General features: G+C 43.5%; 2 protein-coding genes across 11 annotated transcripts in view; both read right to left on the reverse strand.

Moving 5' to 3' along the window:
• Positions 1 to 11,712, reverse strand: part of LOC114041545 (zinc finger protein OZF-like) — a 42,769-nt gene extending 31,057 nt beyond the window's left edge. For 4 of the 10 annotated variants that reach the window (XM_027860055.1, XM_027860053.1, XM_027860054.1 and 1 more), the window contains exons 1-2: positions 9,442 to 9,488; positions 5,769 to 5,895 (exon numbers count right to left, since the gene is read on the reverse strand). In XM_027860055.1, coding sequence (XP_027715856.1) covers positions 5,769 to 5,895; positions 9,442 to 9,486 — 172 coding nt within the window. In that variant the 5' untranslated portion in view covers positions 9,487 to 9,488. Of the gene's footprint in view, positions 1,014 to 5,768; positions 5,896 to 9,441; positions 9,489 to 9,969; positions 10,053 to 10,261; positions 10,423 to 11,600 lie in introns of those variants that run through there. The other 6 variants (XM_027860050.1, XM_027860049.1, XM_027860047.1 and 3 more) reach the window with 6 other exon arrangements.
• A 3,437-nt stretch (positions 11,713 to 15,149) lies between these two features.
• The window catches only part of LOC114041557 (zinc finger protein 345-like), an 18,742-nt gene continuing 16,467 nt past the window's right edge, over positions 15,150 to 17,424 (reverse strand). The window contains exon 4 of the mRNA XM_027860066.1: positions 15,150 to 17,399. Coding sequence (XP_027715867.1) covers positions 16,449 to 17,399 — 951 coding nt within the window. The 3' untranslated portion in view covers positions 15,150 to 16,448. The remainder of the gene's footprint in view (positions 17,400 to 17,424) is intronic.

A 17,424-nucleotide genomic window follows, 5' to 3' on the forward strand; every position in this document is an offset into this window, starting at 1 on the left:
GTGATTACATTCAAAAGGTTTCTCTCCACTGTGGATTTTCAGATGGGCAGCAAGATTAGCCCTCTGTGTGAAAGTCTTTCCACAGTGATTACATTCATAAGGCTTATCTCTAGTGTGGATTCTCTGATGTGCAGCAAGATGGGAGCTCTGTTTGAAAGTCTTTCCACATTGATTACATTCAAAAGGCTTCTCTCCACTGTGGATTCTCTGATGGGCAGCACAACTTTGCCTGAGTGAGAAAGTCTTTCCACATTGATTACATTCATAACGTTTCTCTCCAGTGTGGATTCTCTGAAGGCCAATAAGGAGTGATTTGTAGCCGATAGCCTTCCCACATTCATTACATTTATAAAACTCCCCAGTATGAATCTTCTCAGTTCTATCAGTATCTGAGCTCCAACCAAAGGGCTTCCCACACTGAGGACATGCATATCTTTTCATCCCAAGATGAAATCTAGACTGGCAAGGAAGAGATGAGTGATGGGATAAGGTTGCTTCCCCCTCATTATATGCATTAGGCTCCTTTCTGATGGGAATTTGCTGATGAGTAGTGAGCTTAGAGTTCTGATTCAAGGCCTTCTCACCAGTATAACTTACAGAAAACACTCCTCCAGTATCACTTTTCTCATGTCTAAGGAGGTCTGAACTCCAGCTCAAGGCCATTTCCCATTGGTTACCTGGATACATTGGCATTTCAGGAGCCTTCTCTTGGGAATGAAAAAGCTCCAGCCCTTCAGTAAAGCACTTGGTATGTTCACTATCCTGAACACAGTCATTGCCTGAGGTCCTTTTCTTACAGTGATTTGGGATTGAAGACTGTCTAAATCTCTTTCCAATTTCATCAAATTCACAGTCACTCTTTGGATTTTTATCTAACTTGATATTAGAGTCATGGATTTCTCTCAAATTGAAGCCACAGGGACCATCATTCATGAATCTGTGCAGGTCACATTCTTCCACAAAAATTCCAAAATTTCTAGGCACCTCATTTACTTCGAATCTGGTCTCTACATCTGAAGAAAACAAACAATCAAATATATACATCAAAAGATATACACACAAAAGTGTATGCAATAGCAGCAGTTACTTGAGACTTATGTGGCTCATGACCTTCTTATCACCAACTAAATGCAACAAAACTTTGTGTACTCTCGGAGCAAACGTTGGTATTAAATAGACTGCATCATTTTAAGGAGAAGAGACAAACAGGCTGTGTGAGTGACAAAGGAGGAGCACACCACAGAGTGCTGGACCCATCAGAGACTTATTCACTCCAAGCTAAACACTCACATTCACCAAGAGCAGCAGCCACGAGGCAAGATGGGCACCAGACTTAATGTCAGCAGCCTGGAGTGATTCCCCACGGGACAACAGTCTGTGGATCACTTGGAGAGAAAGCTGAGCCAACACAGGGTCTGCAGCATTCCAGCAGGAAAGAAGTGAGGAGCTTTCAGAGATTTGTTGTGCAGCACCACATCTACTCACCTGAGATAGAACACCTGTAAACATCCAAACTGGTTTGATGAAAATGATGGGGAAATTCAAAACCTAATGAATAATGAAAACTCTCCAGGGCCTACCAGTAGGTTAGTTCACCCATATCTAGGAAGATATTTTAACTTTAACTCCACCAGAAGTGAAGTACCAGCAAAGCTTAGAGAGATGCAGGATTCTTGGTTTAGTAAGAAAGCAGGTAAAATTCAGTTTTATGTTGATAGTAACAATGCAAAGGACTTGTATGATACCCTGAAGGCTGTTTATGGGCCAAAGACCCACGGTGCCCCTCAACTACTCAGTGCTGATGGAGCCACATTGATGAGTGATAAAGACATGATCCCGGAGAGATAGGCTGAACACTTCCGTAGAACTCTTAAAGCTATTAACCATTTACCTCAGGTTGTACTCAATGCCACTCAAGCCATTCCCAAATTAACTGGCATACCCACAATTTCCATTTCTTGCCACCAAAAAGAGAGTTGAAATAACTATTTCTTAAAAATTTAAGCTGTTTTTTTTTTCATTCTCCTTAATTGTCTTGGGAAAGAGACTTAATACTGGTATTGCTGGGTCAAAGAGTAGACATTGTTTTAAAAAACTCTTTTGGCATCATTCCAGATTGCTTTCCAAAATGGATGGATCAGTTCACAATTGCACCAACAATGAATTAGGGTCTCAATTTTTCCATATCCCCTTCAATATTTGTTACTTTCCCCTGCAACCATTTTACCCAATCTGATATGTGTAAAATTATATCTCAAAAATGTTTTAATTTGCATTTCTCTAATCAATAATGATTTATAGCATTTTTTCATGACTATAAACTGTTTGGATTTCTTCATTTGAAAACTGCCTGTCCATATCCTTTGGCCATTTATCAATTCAGAAATAACTGGTATTCTTATAGATTTTACAAAGATCTTTGTATTTGAGATATGAGAACGTATATATCTGAAGAACTGTATATGAAATTTTTTTGCATCAAATTTCTGTTTTCCTTCTGATCTTGGTTACATTGCTTTTACTTGTACAAAACTTTTTAAATTTAATGTAATCAGAATTATTCATTTCATACCTCACTCTGTTCTCTATCTCTTATTTATTCATAAATTTTTCATTTATCCTTAATTCTGATAAATAATATATTCCATGTTCTTCAAATTTTCTTGTATTATCTCTCTTTACATCTATGGCATGTATTCATTTTTACTTTACTTTGATAATGTAAAATATTAGTCTATGTCCATACTTCTTTCCAGTTTTTCCAACAATTTTTTTTAACCAAATAATGAATTCTTACCCAAAACCTTAAGTCTTTACACTTGACAAATATAAGGTTACTCTATTTATGTGCTGTTAAAAATTGAATGTCTACTCTGTTCCACTGATCTGCCTATTTCTTGACCAGTACCAGATAGTTTTGATAATAAGGTTTAAGATCTGGTTCTGGTAAATCTCTTTCTTTTACCATTATTTTTCCTTAGATCCCTTCATGTTATTGAACATAAGTCCTTCTAAATGAATAGTTTTTATTTTTTTCCAAATCAGGAAATAAATTTTTGGTAATTTAATTGGGATGGCATAGAAGATATAAATTAGTGTAGGTAAAATTATCATTCTTATTATATTGCCCTGCCTATGAATGAACAATTAATCTCTCTAATTATTTAAATCTGATTTTATTTAGATAAAATGTTGGGGTTTCTTTTATATTTATGTTCATAAAGTTCCTGGGTTTGTGGCAGGTGTAGTCACAGGAATTTTATACTGTCTAGAATTATTTTAAATGAGGTATCTCTTACCAACCCTCCTTGTAGGGTTTTGATTGTTGATATATCAGAATGCTGATGATTTCTGTTTACTTACTTTACATCCTGCTACAATGCTAAAATTACTCATTGTTTCAACTAACTTTTTAGTTACGTCTTTAGGATTTTCCATATATATATATCATCTGCAAAAAGAGGTATTTTTATTACCTCATTCCCCATTCTGATTCCTTCTATTTCTTATTCTTCTCTTATCGGTATTGCTGGGATTTCCAACACAATATTGAACAATACTGGTGACAGTGGGCATTTTTGTTTTACACTTGACCATACTGGAAAGGCTTCTGGCTTATTTCCATTACAAATAGTGCTTACTGATGGTTTAATGTAACTGCTTTCTATCAATTTAAGGAAAAATTCATTTATACCTATACTTTGAAGGTTTTTTTTTTTGTAAAGACAATTGGGGTTAAGTGACTTGCCTAGGGTCACACAGCTAGTAAGTGTCAGGTTTGAGGTTGGATCTGAACTCAGGTCCTCCTGACTCCAAGGCCAGAGCTCTAGCCACTGTGCCACCTAGCTGCCCCACCCCTTTTTTTTAGGCAATTGGGGTTAAGTGACTAGCCCAGGGTCACACAGCTAGTAAGTGTTAAGTGTTTGGTCAGAGGTTGGATTTGAACTCAGATCCTCCTGACTTCAGGGCCGGTGCTCTATTCATTGCGCCACCTAGTTGCCCTTCTCAAGGGTTTTCAATAGAAATGAATGTTGTATTTTATCAAAAGCTTTTTCTTCAGCTATTAATACATTCATGATTTTTTTATTGAAATGATCAATTATGTGAATAATTGTCCTTAGGTTAAAACATATAAAATTCCAATTGGTCACAACATAGAATCCTTGTAACTTATCATTATAATCTCCTACCTAGTATTTTATTTAGGATTTCTGCATCCATATATGTTAAAGAAGTTGGTCTATAATTTTGTTTCTCTCTTGTATTCTTCCTGATTTGAATATCAATACCATATCGGTTTCATAAAAGGAGTCTGGTAGTATCCTTTCCTTGCCTATTTTTTTTTCCAAATAATTTATTTAATACTGGAATTAGGTGACCTTTAAACATTTGCAAGAATTCCCTTGCAAATCTGTATGGTCCAGATGCTTTATTCTTAGGAAGCTCATTTAGGGCCTGTTCAATTTCCTTTTCTACAACAGGATTAGTTAGATATTCTATTTCCTCTTCTGTTAATCCAATGAGAATAATGTTCCAGCAATATCAGCCCTCCACTCCCACCTGATTCCAAGAGGATTCATTTGTATGTGATAATTGCTTCATTTTACCTCTCCCTACTCAATTTAATTTTTCGATTCACCCATCATATTCACTGCAGCTTAAGCTTTTCTTTCAAACTACCCAAGTAATGACGAACATTCTTAAGAGGGCTAATAACATTTTCGTACATCATTAACTATCCATTTTTTTTTTAATTCAGGATTATAATCAACTTTGCTGAATAAGTTATTTTTGGTCACAACTCCAGCTGCCTTGCTCTATCAAATATAATGTCCCAAGCCCTATGCTCTTTTAAGGTAGAAGCTGCTAGGTCTTGTATTATCTTGACTGTAGCTGCCCGAGTACTTACATTGTGTTTTTCTTGTTGCTTGCAGTATTTTCTCCTTAATTTGGGAGCTTTGAAACTTTGCTATAATATTCCTGTAAGTTATCACCTTGGGATCTCTTTCAGAGGGTGAATGGTGAATTTTTTCTATTTCTATTTTACCTCTTGTTCTAGAACTTCAGGACAATTTTCCTTAAAACATCTTGAAATACTGTATGTAGACTCTTTTATTAGATAATACCTTTCAGGTAGTGTAATAATTCTTATGCTGTGTCTCCTTGATCTATTCTCCATATCACGTGTTTTTCTAATGAGATGTTTTACATTCTCTTCTACTCTTTCATTCTTTTGGTTTCAGGTATTTCTTGGTGTCTTATGGCATTAGCTTCTTCTTGCCCAAATCCAGTTTCTAAGAAGTCATTTTGTTTCTAAAGTTTTTAGATCTCCTTTTCTAATTGGTTGACTTTCTTTTCATAATTTCCTTGATTTCCTTGGACTGATCTTATTTTTCCCCCTAATTTCTCCTCAGTCTCTCATTTGATTTTTGAAGCCCTTTTTAAGTTCTTCCAAGAATGTTTTTTGGGCTTTTAACAGATTGACATTTCCCTTTGAAATAAGAGTGCTTTGTTAACTTCACTTTCTTTCTCTGAGAATGAACTGACATCATCTCTATCTCCAGTTACCTGCCTGAGGGTAAATTATTTAACTTCAAAATGCTACAACCTAAGACCAAAGTGCATGGAGAGTTGGTGCACGCAGATGTCTGTGCATTCAATGCAGCCTCTGAGGCTGAGATGCACCAGACTATGGCTCCATCCTCTGCTGCCTGTGCTAATTACGCCCTGACAATTAACACCAAGTAAAGAGAGGAAATGGTCCTTACCCAGGGACAGCAGGTTCTGGACATTCTCCAGCATGACCTCCTTGTACAGCTCTTTCTGAGAATGGTCCAAGAGGCCCCACTCCTCCTCAGTGAAGTCCACAACCACATCCTTCAATGTCACCAACTCCTAAACCATCAAAAGTCATATCATTTAGAGCTGAAAGAGAGATTCCAGAATTCATCTAGTCCAACCCTCTTCAACTTAGAGGCAGAAACTGAAACAAAGAGAAGGGATTTGCCTAAAACTCATATAACCTTTATGAGTGTCACAGCCAACACTTGAAATCAGTCATTAAGAACTCAATGGAATATGGAGAAAATTTTACATTTGAAGTGAGAATCATGATGGAATAATAAAAGCTGGAAAAATGTCTTACTATACAACACTTCTCCTGAATTAGGGAGAAGATATGTGATCTGTCAGAGAGGTACAGGAATCTGTGGAAGACAAAGAGAGAAAGCCATGAGAAATTCCTCCCACAAGAAGCGTCATCAGTGACATATTAAGAAAGTTCCATGAAGAGTTTAGGGAAGAACTGGAAAGTCCGGTGTATTCTGGGGGGGAAACTGAACAATGACAATGAGGAAAGAAGAAAGGAAAAGGAACGATGGAGTAAATTCCCTTAGAGTAAGAAATAAATTCTTAACTAGATGAAAATAGGAAAAGAATTCTGCAGAGATATGGCCCCTGGCTCCAACTGAGTGGAATGGGCCTGTTTCCAGCCAAGTGAAGAAACGTTCTCTATTTTTATGCTGAGAAACAGAGATCTTGGTTATGTTGTGTCGTGGTCAAAAACATCTGCTGTCATTGCTTTATGACGGCTTGCAATGCTCATGGAATACATTCATTTAGGATTTAATTACAGAGAAATAAGCGTGTGGGGAAAGGGGGGTTCCTGCCGCCATTAGAAAGGTACTATATTATGGGCTGGGGTTGGAGATTGAGCTAACACATAAGGAAGACACTCATACTTCATTTGTGAAAAACAAATTACGTCAACATTCTGCTAGAACATTAGGGATCGGGAATCAGGTAATGACTCAAGACGGACACTGATATATCACACAAGAGAGCGGCCACATCTGCAAACCCTTTGATACTTGGGAGGGCTCATCTATTTATTCAGCCTGCTCCATGCACAACATCTGTTTAGCCAATGCATGTGGCATCTGAAGCTCTTCCATTCCATTTTCTCCCATTTCTAGCAGAACGGTGTGATTCACTTTTTCAGAAGTTGTATCGTTTTAGAGCAATTTTATTTCACGTAAAGAAAAATCTCTTTTCACTTTTTTGTCATTTTGATTCTATTTAAAAGGTCTTCTTTATCTTCTATTTATAATCTATATTTCACTTTCAGCTTCCTTGATTTCTATTGTTGAACTTCTGAGCAATTAAAGAATTTTATAGACTTCTCCTGAGCTTTCAGATTCCCCTAAATTTGGAAAATTTCCCTTTGCACTTGGTGTTCTGAGTCACGACCCTTCACTGCATTGTAATTTATTCAGAGTGTGAGCAATCACTATAGGAAAGTCATGCTTCTCTTCATTGATAATTCATCTACTGCATCCCTGCCTTGTGCTTATCAGAAGCTCCTGCACGCCTCTTTCCTACTCCATCCCCCCACAGTCTCTCTCCCCACCATGGGGTGAGCTCATGGACTCCAAACCTCCACAGAAGGAGGGTCAGCTCACACATCTCCACATCTGCCCCTGGCTGCACTACTCTGGGACTTCTCACTGACTGTGCCACCAAGACCCAGTTCCTTTTGCCCCAAATCACTTCCTCTGGGGTGTTGTCTTACCCTTGAAAGGGTAAACTCCCTGGGGCAGGACAGTCTTTCTTCTCTTCTGTGTGAATCCCCAGGCCTTGACACAGTGCAGGGCACACAGAAGGTGCTTCATAAATGCTAACTACTGACTGTCCAGACACTTTCATGTGTCCATCTTGCTTTTTATGTTGCTTTCAAAGCTCATCACGACCTAGGCATCCCTTTCTTTTGCAGTCTTCTTACACCTGACTTCCTGCCACCTACTCTGACCCAATGGCACTGCCCTCCTTCTCGTGCCAGGAAGAAGACATTCCATCTCCAGGCTCTGGGCTTTTTCTCTGGCTCTCCAGAAAGGCTGGAATTCTCTGCCTCCTCATTTGGGCTTTCTGGGGTCCTTCGACTCTCAACTAAAATCCCACCTTCTATTTTCCCCCCCTCCCCTTCACTCCAGTAACTATATCCAGCTAACTAGTCTACACCTTCTGTGTACCTCTGTGTGTGCCTGCTGTCTCCCCATTAGACTGTGAGCTCCCTGAGGGCAGACACTGCTGTTTGCCTCTTTTTGCATGAGCCCTACTAAGCACAGTGCCTGGCACATAGGAGACACTTAATAAGTGTAGAGTGAATAACTGCCTGCATTCTCTCCTTCTCAGAACCTCTTCATGGGGTCTTACAGTGCCTTCTTTCCTCCATTCTCCAAGAAAGTAGGAGCCTTGCCTTTGCAAAGGCCGACCAGGTACGTGGCCGTTTGATCCCACCCCATCCTGTCCTCCCCAACAGTGGGCACACTCAGTCATTGCCCACGGGCATTTCCTTCACATTTGTAACCTTTCTCTCTCAGCCAGTCTCGTTCCTACTGACTTCAAACACACCCATCTCCCCCATCTTTTAGGAATGCTTCCCTACACCCTCACCACCCTTGAGCAATCACTCTATCTCACCTCCTTTTCTCCGTCAAACTCCTTGAAACATCTGGCTGAACTTTTCTACTCTCCTCTCTCACTCACTCCTCAGCTGGTACTCCATTATTTCACATGTATCTGACTCTTTAAGATCCCATCTGAGGTTTTCTGGGCAAAAATACAGGACTGGTTTGCCATTTCCTGCTCACGCTCATTTTAGAGATGATGAACTGAGGCAAACAGAGTTAAGTGACTTACATGACTCAGGATCATAGAGCTAGTAAGTATCTGGGGCCCGATGTGGACTCATGGAGTCTTCCTGATTCCAAGCCTAGAGCTCTACCATAGGCCACCTTAGTGCCCGCCCCACCTCACTCCTTAACCCTTTACTAATTGGCTTTCATCCTTTCTTCCCTGAAAGTGCTCTCTCCAAACTTAGCATTGATGCTTTAATCCCCAAATCTGATGATCTTTTCTCAGTCCTCATCCTAACTCACCTCTCTGCTTCACTCAACAGTCTTGAACACCCATCTTCTACAAGAAGCCTTTCTTGGTCCATTTTCTCTCTTTGACTTCCTGAAATTTACCTTACACAATGTGCTTACGATGTGCCAGGCACAAGTACTTGACAAACATTACCTCTCCTGATCCTCATACTCACTGTTATGCAGGACCTACTGTCACCATTTCACAGGAAAGAAAACTGAGACCAACTCTCTACAAAGCTTCTAAGGCCAGATTTGAACTCAGGTTTTCCTGAATCCAGGCCCAGAACTCTATCCAGTGTGCCACCTAGCTTCAGATTATGGAAGCAGGTATGTATGTAAGTATGTATGCATGCATGTTTGTAGTTATTTAAAACTGTCTGTTTCCTTTTTCCATTCTTGGAATCCTAAGAGTTTAGTTGGTTGGACCACAGCAGATGCTTAAAAAAAGCTCACTGACTTGTTGATTTGGCTAAGCCAGCGGAAAGTGAGCTCCTGGAAGGGAGGGGCTGCTCACCTTGCTCTGTACCACCAGGACTGAGCACAGTGCCAGGCACATCATCGATTCTTGTGGAATTACCAGGAAGGAGTCACCAGATGATGCGGATTGCAGCCATTCTCTTATTTTCTGCATCCCAAGATCTGGCAGTATCCGTGTTATTCAAGGACAGGTCCCATTTTGAATCAAGGCTGGGAGCTCTTCAGAATGACTTGCTCCAATGTGTAACTGCCATAGGTGACGTTCCAAGTGGAAATTTCTAGTTTTCCTAAAGCACTTCATTACTTTCTTTAGGCAATGTCTTCCAAGGCTGCTATGATTTGATGACCTTGTCCAAAGAAAGCCCCAAGGTCCCTGCCTGCACAGTCCCTAAAACACTTGCCCAATAAGGAGCATTTCCAGGTTCCTTTTCATCGTCCCCAAACCTACCAGAGCCTTCTGTCGCAGGAGCCTTCCACACATACTGGAGAGAGTGTGTCTGGACACAGCTGAGGAAATGTTTTCTCCCAATTACACTGTGAGCTCCCTGAGGCCAGACTCTTATCTTGTGAACCTTCCTTTTCATCCCCAGGAGGCTAGCACAGTGCATGGCCCAGAAGAGCCACTTTCTAAATGCTTCTTGCCATGACCTAAGAAATGGTAAATGAGAGCGATTCAGAGAGGAGAGAAGACTTGGGTGACCTGAGGCAGGAGGACATGAGCAGAAGCAGGGGGACAACTTCTGCTCTGCCCACAGCACCACAAAGGCCAACCTGCATCTGAGAGGATAAAGCTTCCTTGGCTCTCTTGGCTTCCAGGTTTGCTGATGTGGGCAGGTCTGTGGATGGACTGCACTCACCTGGGATGAGGGGCTCTGGGTCCCAGGGGCCATGCTCTCTGGTTCTAGGCTCTCTCCTAGGAATAGGCTTTGGTCTTCTGCAAGCTGACCTCGGAAGGGAGAAGGATCTCAGAGCTGGGGAGACGTTGGCTTTGTCTTCTCTTCCTGGGCTGGATACTGAGCTGCCAGGAATGACAGAGGGTCAGCTCTCAGAGGAGTCACAAAGGCCCTGCCCTCAGGGGATAGACTCTACCACCTTCCCTCCTGCTCCCAGCCTGCAGGGGGGTTCTGGGGAACTCCTCCCTGGCTGGGCTCTTTGTTTTCATGGGCCACACAGGACAGGCCTGAGGCCCAGGGCCCAAGGTCTCCCCCAGCCAGCCAGGGCCAACTCCTGGGCACTTCTCCCCAAGGGCATGGGAGACAAAGGCAGCTTTGGGCCTGAAGAATTTCCTCAATGCAAATGGCTCTAAAACTGTCCTGTCCCTTCACACAGTGGCTTGTGCTTTCCTTAGCGTGCACATGCATGTCTGCTGGCACACACTTGTTACATGAGTGGGAGTCAGCACGCAGCAACAGGAATCCAACCCACTGCCTGCTGGCCTTAGACCACTGAGATCTGGGTTCAGATCCTGTCCCTGCCACTTTTCACCACTGTCCCTGGGAGCAAGTCATTCTCCCTGCCTGGGCCTCAGCTGGGGGGGCCAGGAAGGCCCTTGTAGGACCCCAAGCACGTGATGGCCTTTGCTAATCTAATACTCCTTCACTGAGGTTTCATTTCCATTCACAGTGGGCCAGCCCCTGGGGCACCAGCAAGCCTGGGTTCAAGATCAGAGGGCCTTCATCTGAATCCCAGGAATGGGAACAGGGATGCAAGCAGGAAGACTTGAGTCCAATGGGGCCTCAGGCAGTTATGGGCTGGGTGCCCTGGGCAAGTCACTTCCCCTCTGGCTGCCTCAGTTTCCCCATCTGTAAAACAGGGTACCTCCCTTACAAGGCTGCTGCCAGGAATCCAGGACCTGAGATTTGTAAAGTATGTAGCGCCCCCAAAGGGCCACGGTGGGGCCCCCAAAGGGCCAATGCTGCACCAGCTGTGATCATTTCCTCTGCTCCTGACTAAGGGACAAAGGGAGGCTGGGCCAGGACGGTGGGCAGAGCCGCCCAGGGCTGCCCAGGACCGGGAAGGACCAGATGCCTGGACAGTGACCAGCCCCTGGCGGGGGGAGTGAGCCCCCAGCTCCCCTGCTGATCCCTCTCACCCCACACCCGCCAACACCCGCCTCCCCCATCGGGGGACACGCACCCACACTCTCACAGTTACAGGGACACACTCACCAGCCCCTCCCCCTCATGGCACACTCACCATCGCACACTAACGAGCCCCTCCCTCTCTTGCACACGCACGCACAGCAGTTTCCCTGCACGCAGTCACACGCACCAGAACCGCGTGCTCCTGGGTTTGGGAAGAAGCCGAGGGGAAGGCGGAGCCGCGCCTGCGCACTAACTCCCTGCTTTCTTCCCCTCCCCCAAACTCCCAATGCCTTGGGAAAAGCTGCGCCTGCGCACTGACTCCCTCCTGCCCTTCCCCCAGTCTCCTGCTGCCCTAGGGAGCCTGCGCCTGCGCACCACGATTCCCAGCATGGCAGGGGCTCTGCCTTGGCAGCAGGAGGGGCCCTAAACGGGGAGTGACGTCACCGCGCGGGCATTCTGGGACATGGCCCCCCTCTCCCCCTCATTCCAGGATCGGATAATTGGCTGTGGGTTTGTGACGTCACTCACCGCCAGGCCCTGGGTCAGGGGCGTTCCCCCCACCCCCTTTTCTGTTCTGGGCAGGCCACCTTTAGAGGGTAAGCCTCTGGAGGGCAGGGCCCCTCCTTCTGCACACAGTAGGCGCCTAATGTGTGCTCCTTCCTCCACTGAGCCCCAGAGGACCCTGAGAAGTGGGGCTGTTATCATCCCATTCTTACAGAGTAGGAAACTGAGGCAGAGGCTAACAGCTGACTGGTTGAAGGCACGGGATCTGTTCTTTCCTCCTGGGCGTTTTGGGAAACACTCCAACGACTCTTTTCTTTTGGGGGAGCAGGGGGCCTCCCCCCAAGGAGGGGGAAACCTCTCCCTAGTTAGAGGGGTCTGGTGACTCAGGGGACGGAGTCGGGGCCTGGAACTGGGAACATCTGAGACACTTAGGACCTGGGTGACCCTGGGCAAGTCACTTCACCTCTGTTTGCCTCAGTTTCCTCGACTGTCCAACGAGCTGGAGAAGGAAGTGGCCAGGCTCTCCAGTATCTTTTGGCCAAGAAAACTGCAAGTGGGGTCAGGAAGGGTCAGTGCCCCACCTGTGTGCCAAGGGCCTTTGCACCCTCAGTGCTTCAAAAATGGTCACCTTTCCATCCCTCTTCTTGCCTAAGGGTCCTACCTGATGTGGCCCAAAAGTCCTCTGTCCTCTCTGGCCGGAGGAGCCCAGGAGGAAAGGACAGACACACATAGACATGAATGCATACACGTGTCACCTCTAAAACTGAAGGACCGTGCCCATCACCTGCTGAGCGTGAGGGTCCCACCCCAGGGTGGATGAAAACACTGCCACGCACCTGTCCGGCTGCTTCTTCTGCTGCTTTACTCTGGCCTTCTGGAGCAAGGATCTGCTCAATTCTGGCAATGGGATCCAAGGCTTGCCTCAGTTTCCTCATTTGTAAGATGCAGATAACAGCACCCACCTCCCAGGCCTGTTGTCAGTTTCAAAAGAGATAACTGCAAAGCTCTCAGCACTGTGCACAGCACACAGTAGGTGCTGTTCAAATGTTAGTTATTAGGGTTATTGCTCTGCAAACTTGTGGTTAACACTGACCTCACCTGACCAAAACCTCTGCCATGGAAAGTGAACATTTACTGAGAGCCTTCAACAGTCCTTAGGAAAGAAAGCAGAGAAGAATCTCGGCTGTCCCTGACTGCTTGGCTAAGATGTAAACCCTCTTCCTCGTTCAGCTTCTGTGGGAGCCTACTACCGTTACTGTTAGCGGTAACCTGCCTCAGTTTACCTGTGCAGTTGGGTTCCTTAGGGAATGGATGAGAACATGACTCTTTGTAACAGTGTTCAACCTTGGGCTTTGCACAGCCCTCCCTCCTCAGTTGCAAGTCACATCCTCCTCTCTGGACCTCAGGGTCCTCTTCCAGAACAAAGGAGAAACACAACCTTTAGCACTTTGAAGGAAGTGTGGGATTCTGGATCTCCCCCTCTTGAAATGTTCTGGCCTGAGGAGAATGCCCAAGATGGCAACACTGAAATGAAGGATTTCTCTGTCTCCTGAGGCACTTTTGCCTCTGAAAGGCCTTGTCAGAATCCTCGGGAAGGTTCCTCTTTTGTCTGAGGCCTGAACCATTGCTTGAGCATATTCTTAAAACCGAGGTTTTCACCTTTTCAATTTCCGTGTAACCGTAAGTAAACATTTGGTATCAGGGACCCCACAATTCCTGGCCCCAGTTCCCAGCACAATCCAGTCCCCTAGCTCTTCTCAAGAAAAGCAGGGGGAATCAGAAATTGGAGCAGGTTCATTAGACTATATTGGGGCAGCTAGATGGCACGGTGGATAGAGCACCAGGCCTGGAATCAGGAAGACTCATCTCCCCGAGTTCAAATCTGGTACCAGATACTTACTAGCTGTGTGACCCTGGACAAGTCATTTAACCCTGTTGGCCTCAGTTTCCTCCTCTGTAAAATGAGCTGGAGAAGGAAATGGCATCCCACTCCAGTATCTCTGCCAAGAAAACCCCATTGGGGTCATGAAGGGTCTAATAGGACCAAAGCACAGCATATAATGCCACTCATGGGATATTAGCCTCCTCAAAGTTGCTTGCATCATAGCAGCTGGTAACGTTTAAATTAACGTTTTCCAAGAGTTTAAGTTAATTAATCAAACTTTCTACTTGGAATAGCTCTCTGTGACACACTCCATGCAGTTCTGGTGCTAAGCTCTCCTTCCCAAAATACAGGGACTTCCTTCCACGGACACTTTGATCAGACGTGCAGTGGGAAATAAAAGAAAAAGGGCCAGGTAATCTCTTCTATGCCTTAACTTGGTCTTTCCAGGTTTTTCTGGAGTCCACCTGCTCATTGTTTCTTATAGCACATCCAAACATTCATATACCACAACTTGTTCAGCCATTCCCCAATTGGTAAAATTCCCTTTCAAATCCATCTGCTCCTGATGCTTTTGTCTCAGGAAGCTCATGTATGGCCTGCTCAATTTCTTTTCCCAAAACAGGTTTGCTTAGATATTCTGTTTCCTCTTCCGTTAATCCCATGAGAATAAGATTCTGGCACTACCGGCCCTCCACTCCTGCCTAATTCCTAGATTACTCGTTTCTACATGATTGCTCCATTTTACCTCTCCCTACCCAATTTTATTTTTTTAACCTCTTAAAACACTTTTTAAAAGGCAATATATCCCCCTTTCGTGGTGACTCCTGGGTTTTGTTTCTTGCTATCTTTTCTTAACATATTTGGGCATTCAGTTCAGATATTTTGACACATATTCCTTAAAGTGTCATGAAACCACACTTTTATCACATTGGATATTCGGCATGCCTTAGACAAACCGTCCATTTGGCCCGTACTAGCCTTGCCTATAGCCCATCATAGGTTTTTAATAGTGCTTAGATCATGTGAATTCACAGGCCGCTGAAATAAATTATTTCCACCTCTTTGACAAATTACATTAAAAAATTCTTTTTGAATTTGTAGAACGAAACAAGTGTTTCCATAACGGTACAATAAAAAGATGATTTTACAGATTGCACACCATCTTGGGGACCCGGGAAGGGAAGGATGGAGGGGGAAAAAATTTAAAACTCAAAAGCTTACGAAACGGAATGTTGAAAATTAAAAATAATTTAATTAAAAAAAGATGATTGAACATGAAACTGCAAATCTGCTATGGACAACTTCTTATTCCTTTCAAATTCACAACAAAATTATGTAAATTTCTTTTTGTTTCTCTCTTTCTCCAGAGTTGACTACCATGACACAAATAAAGGGGTGCATGTGTGTCAAACACACTGCTTTCTATTTTCCCAACAATTTTTACTAAATAATGAATTGTTGTCCCAAAGTATTAAGTTGCTACACTTGTCAAATACAAGGTTATTATGTTTATTTGCTGCTGTATGTATACACTACTGCATTGATCTGTCTTTCTATATCTTACCCAGTACCAGAGAGTTTTGACACTTACTTCCTTATAACAGAGCATAAGATCTGGTACTGCTAAACCTCCCTCATAGGCATCAAATTAGCCTGGGAAAACTGGAGCAAGGGGGAAAGTTGGTCTTTGGATGAGGATTCATTCAAGTCCACAAAATGTGTGAGAAGAAATGATAGTCTATGAACACCATGAAATATTGAGGACAGATGACAAACACTGGAATTTCAGAGAATATCGTTACATGTATACAGTTTTAGACAAAGGAAGGAATTTGGGAATCTTTAATGAGGTCTCTTTTGTCGGGAGATCTAACGAAGTCTGTGCTGCAGCAGCAGGCCTTCCCTTGGTAATTAGGTTCCAAAGTTTTACCTCCAGTATGATTTCTCCAAAGCACAGTCAAGTAGGAGCTCTAGGGAAAGCCCTGCCCACATCCATTGGCTTTGTCCACCTTCATTCCAGTAGGAATAAGGGTGTCTACTGATCACCCTCGTCCAGAGAAAAGCATGGCCCCCCCTGAACACATTTCTAAGGCTTCTCTCCACAATGAAGCCTCTGATAGAAAGTAAGAGATGATCTCTAGCTGAAAGCCTTCCCACACTGAGTGCACAGGGACCTGCTCCTCAGAATGGTTTCTCTAAAACTAGAGAAACTCTGCACCCCATTTGAATGCCTTTCCTTATTCATGACGTTTCTATCTAACACGACTTCTGAGATGGGCAATAGCAGATGATTGGTACCTGAATGCATCACCACTTTGGTTATATTCATAAGGCTTCTCCCAAGTGTGGAACCTCTTCTGTTAAATATATTAAGAGTGATGACTAAAAACTCTACCACATTCATCATTCATGAGATTTGTCTGCAGTGTGGACTCTCTGATGTTTAGCAAAATCTGAGGTCAGTGTCAAATCATTCTATGTTGATTACATTAAGGACATTTCTCATTAGTATCAACTTTTTGATGTTTAACAACGCTGGAGTCCTGTCTGAAAGCATTTCAACATTAAGTCCTAGGGTTTCTCCCCAGTGTGAATTCTCTGATGTCCAACAAGATGTGAATTCTGTGTGAAAGCCTTTCCACAGTGATTACATTCAAAAGGTTTTTCCCCAGTGTGAAGTCTCTGATGTGTACCAAGACTGGACCTCCTTGTGAAAGCCTTTCCACAGTGATTACATTCATAAGGCTTCTCTCCAGTGTGGATTCTCTGATGTTCAGTAAAATGCCACCTAGATGTGAAAGCCTTTCCGCAGTGATTACATTCATAAAGCTTCTCTCCAGTGTGAAGTCTCTGATGTGTACGAAGAGTGGACCTCCGTGTGAAAGCCTTTCCACAGAGATTACATTCATAAAGCTTCTCTCCAGTGTGGATTCTCTGATGTTCAGCAAGATGCCACCTGAATATGAAAGCCTTTCCACACTGATTACATTTGTAAGGTTTCTCGCCTGTATGAATTTTCTGGTGTGTACCAAGACTGCACCTCTGTGTGAAAATCTTTCCACAGTGATTACATTCATAAAGTTTCTCTCCAGTGTGGATTCTCTGATGTACAGAAAGTTGCCACCTAAATATGAAAGCCTTTCCACACTGATTACATTCATAAAGTTTCTCTCCAGTGTGGATTCTCTGATGTCTACCAAGATTGCTCTTCTGTGTGAAAGTCTTTCCACACTGATTACATTCATAAGGTTTCCCTCCAGTGTGGATTTTCTGATGTTTAACAAGAGTGGAGCTCTGTGTGAAAGTTTTCCCACAGTGATTACATTCAAAAGGTTTCTCTCCAGTGTGGATTGTCTGATGTGCTGCAAGACTGGAACTCTGTCTGAAAGCCTTTCCACAGTGATTACACTCAAAAGACTTCTTTCCTGTGTGAATTTTCCTATGTCTAACAAGACTGTGCCTGTCTGTGAAAGCCTTTCCACAGTGATTACATTCAAAAGGTTTCTCTCCACCGTGGATTGCCTGATGTGCAGTAAGACTGGAGCTC

The sequence above is a fragment of the Vombatus ursinus genome, unplaced genomic scaffold (assembly GCF_900497805.2).
Source record: "Vombatus ursinus unplaced genomic scaffold, bare-nosed wombat genome assembly UNPS02014175.1, whole genome shotgun sequence".
Lineage (NCBI taxonomy): Eukaryota > Metazoa > Chordata > Mammalia > Diprotodontia > Vombatidae > Vombatus > Vombatus ursinus.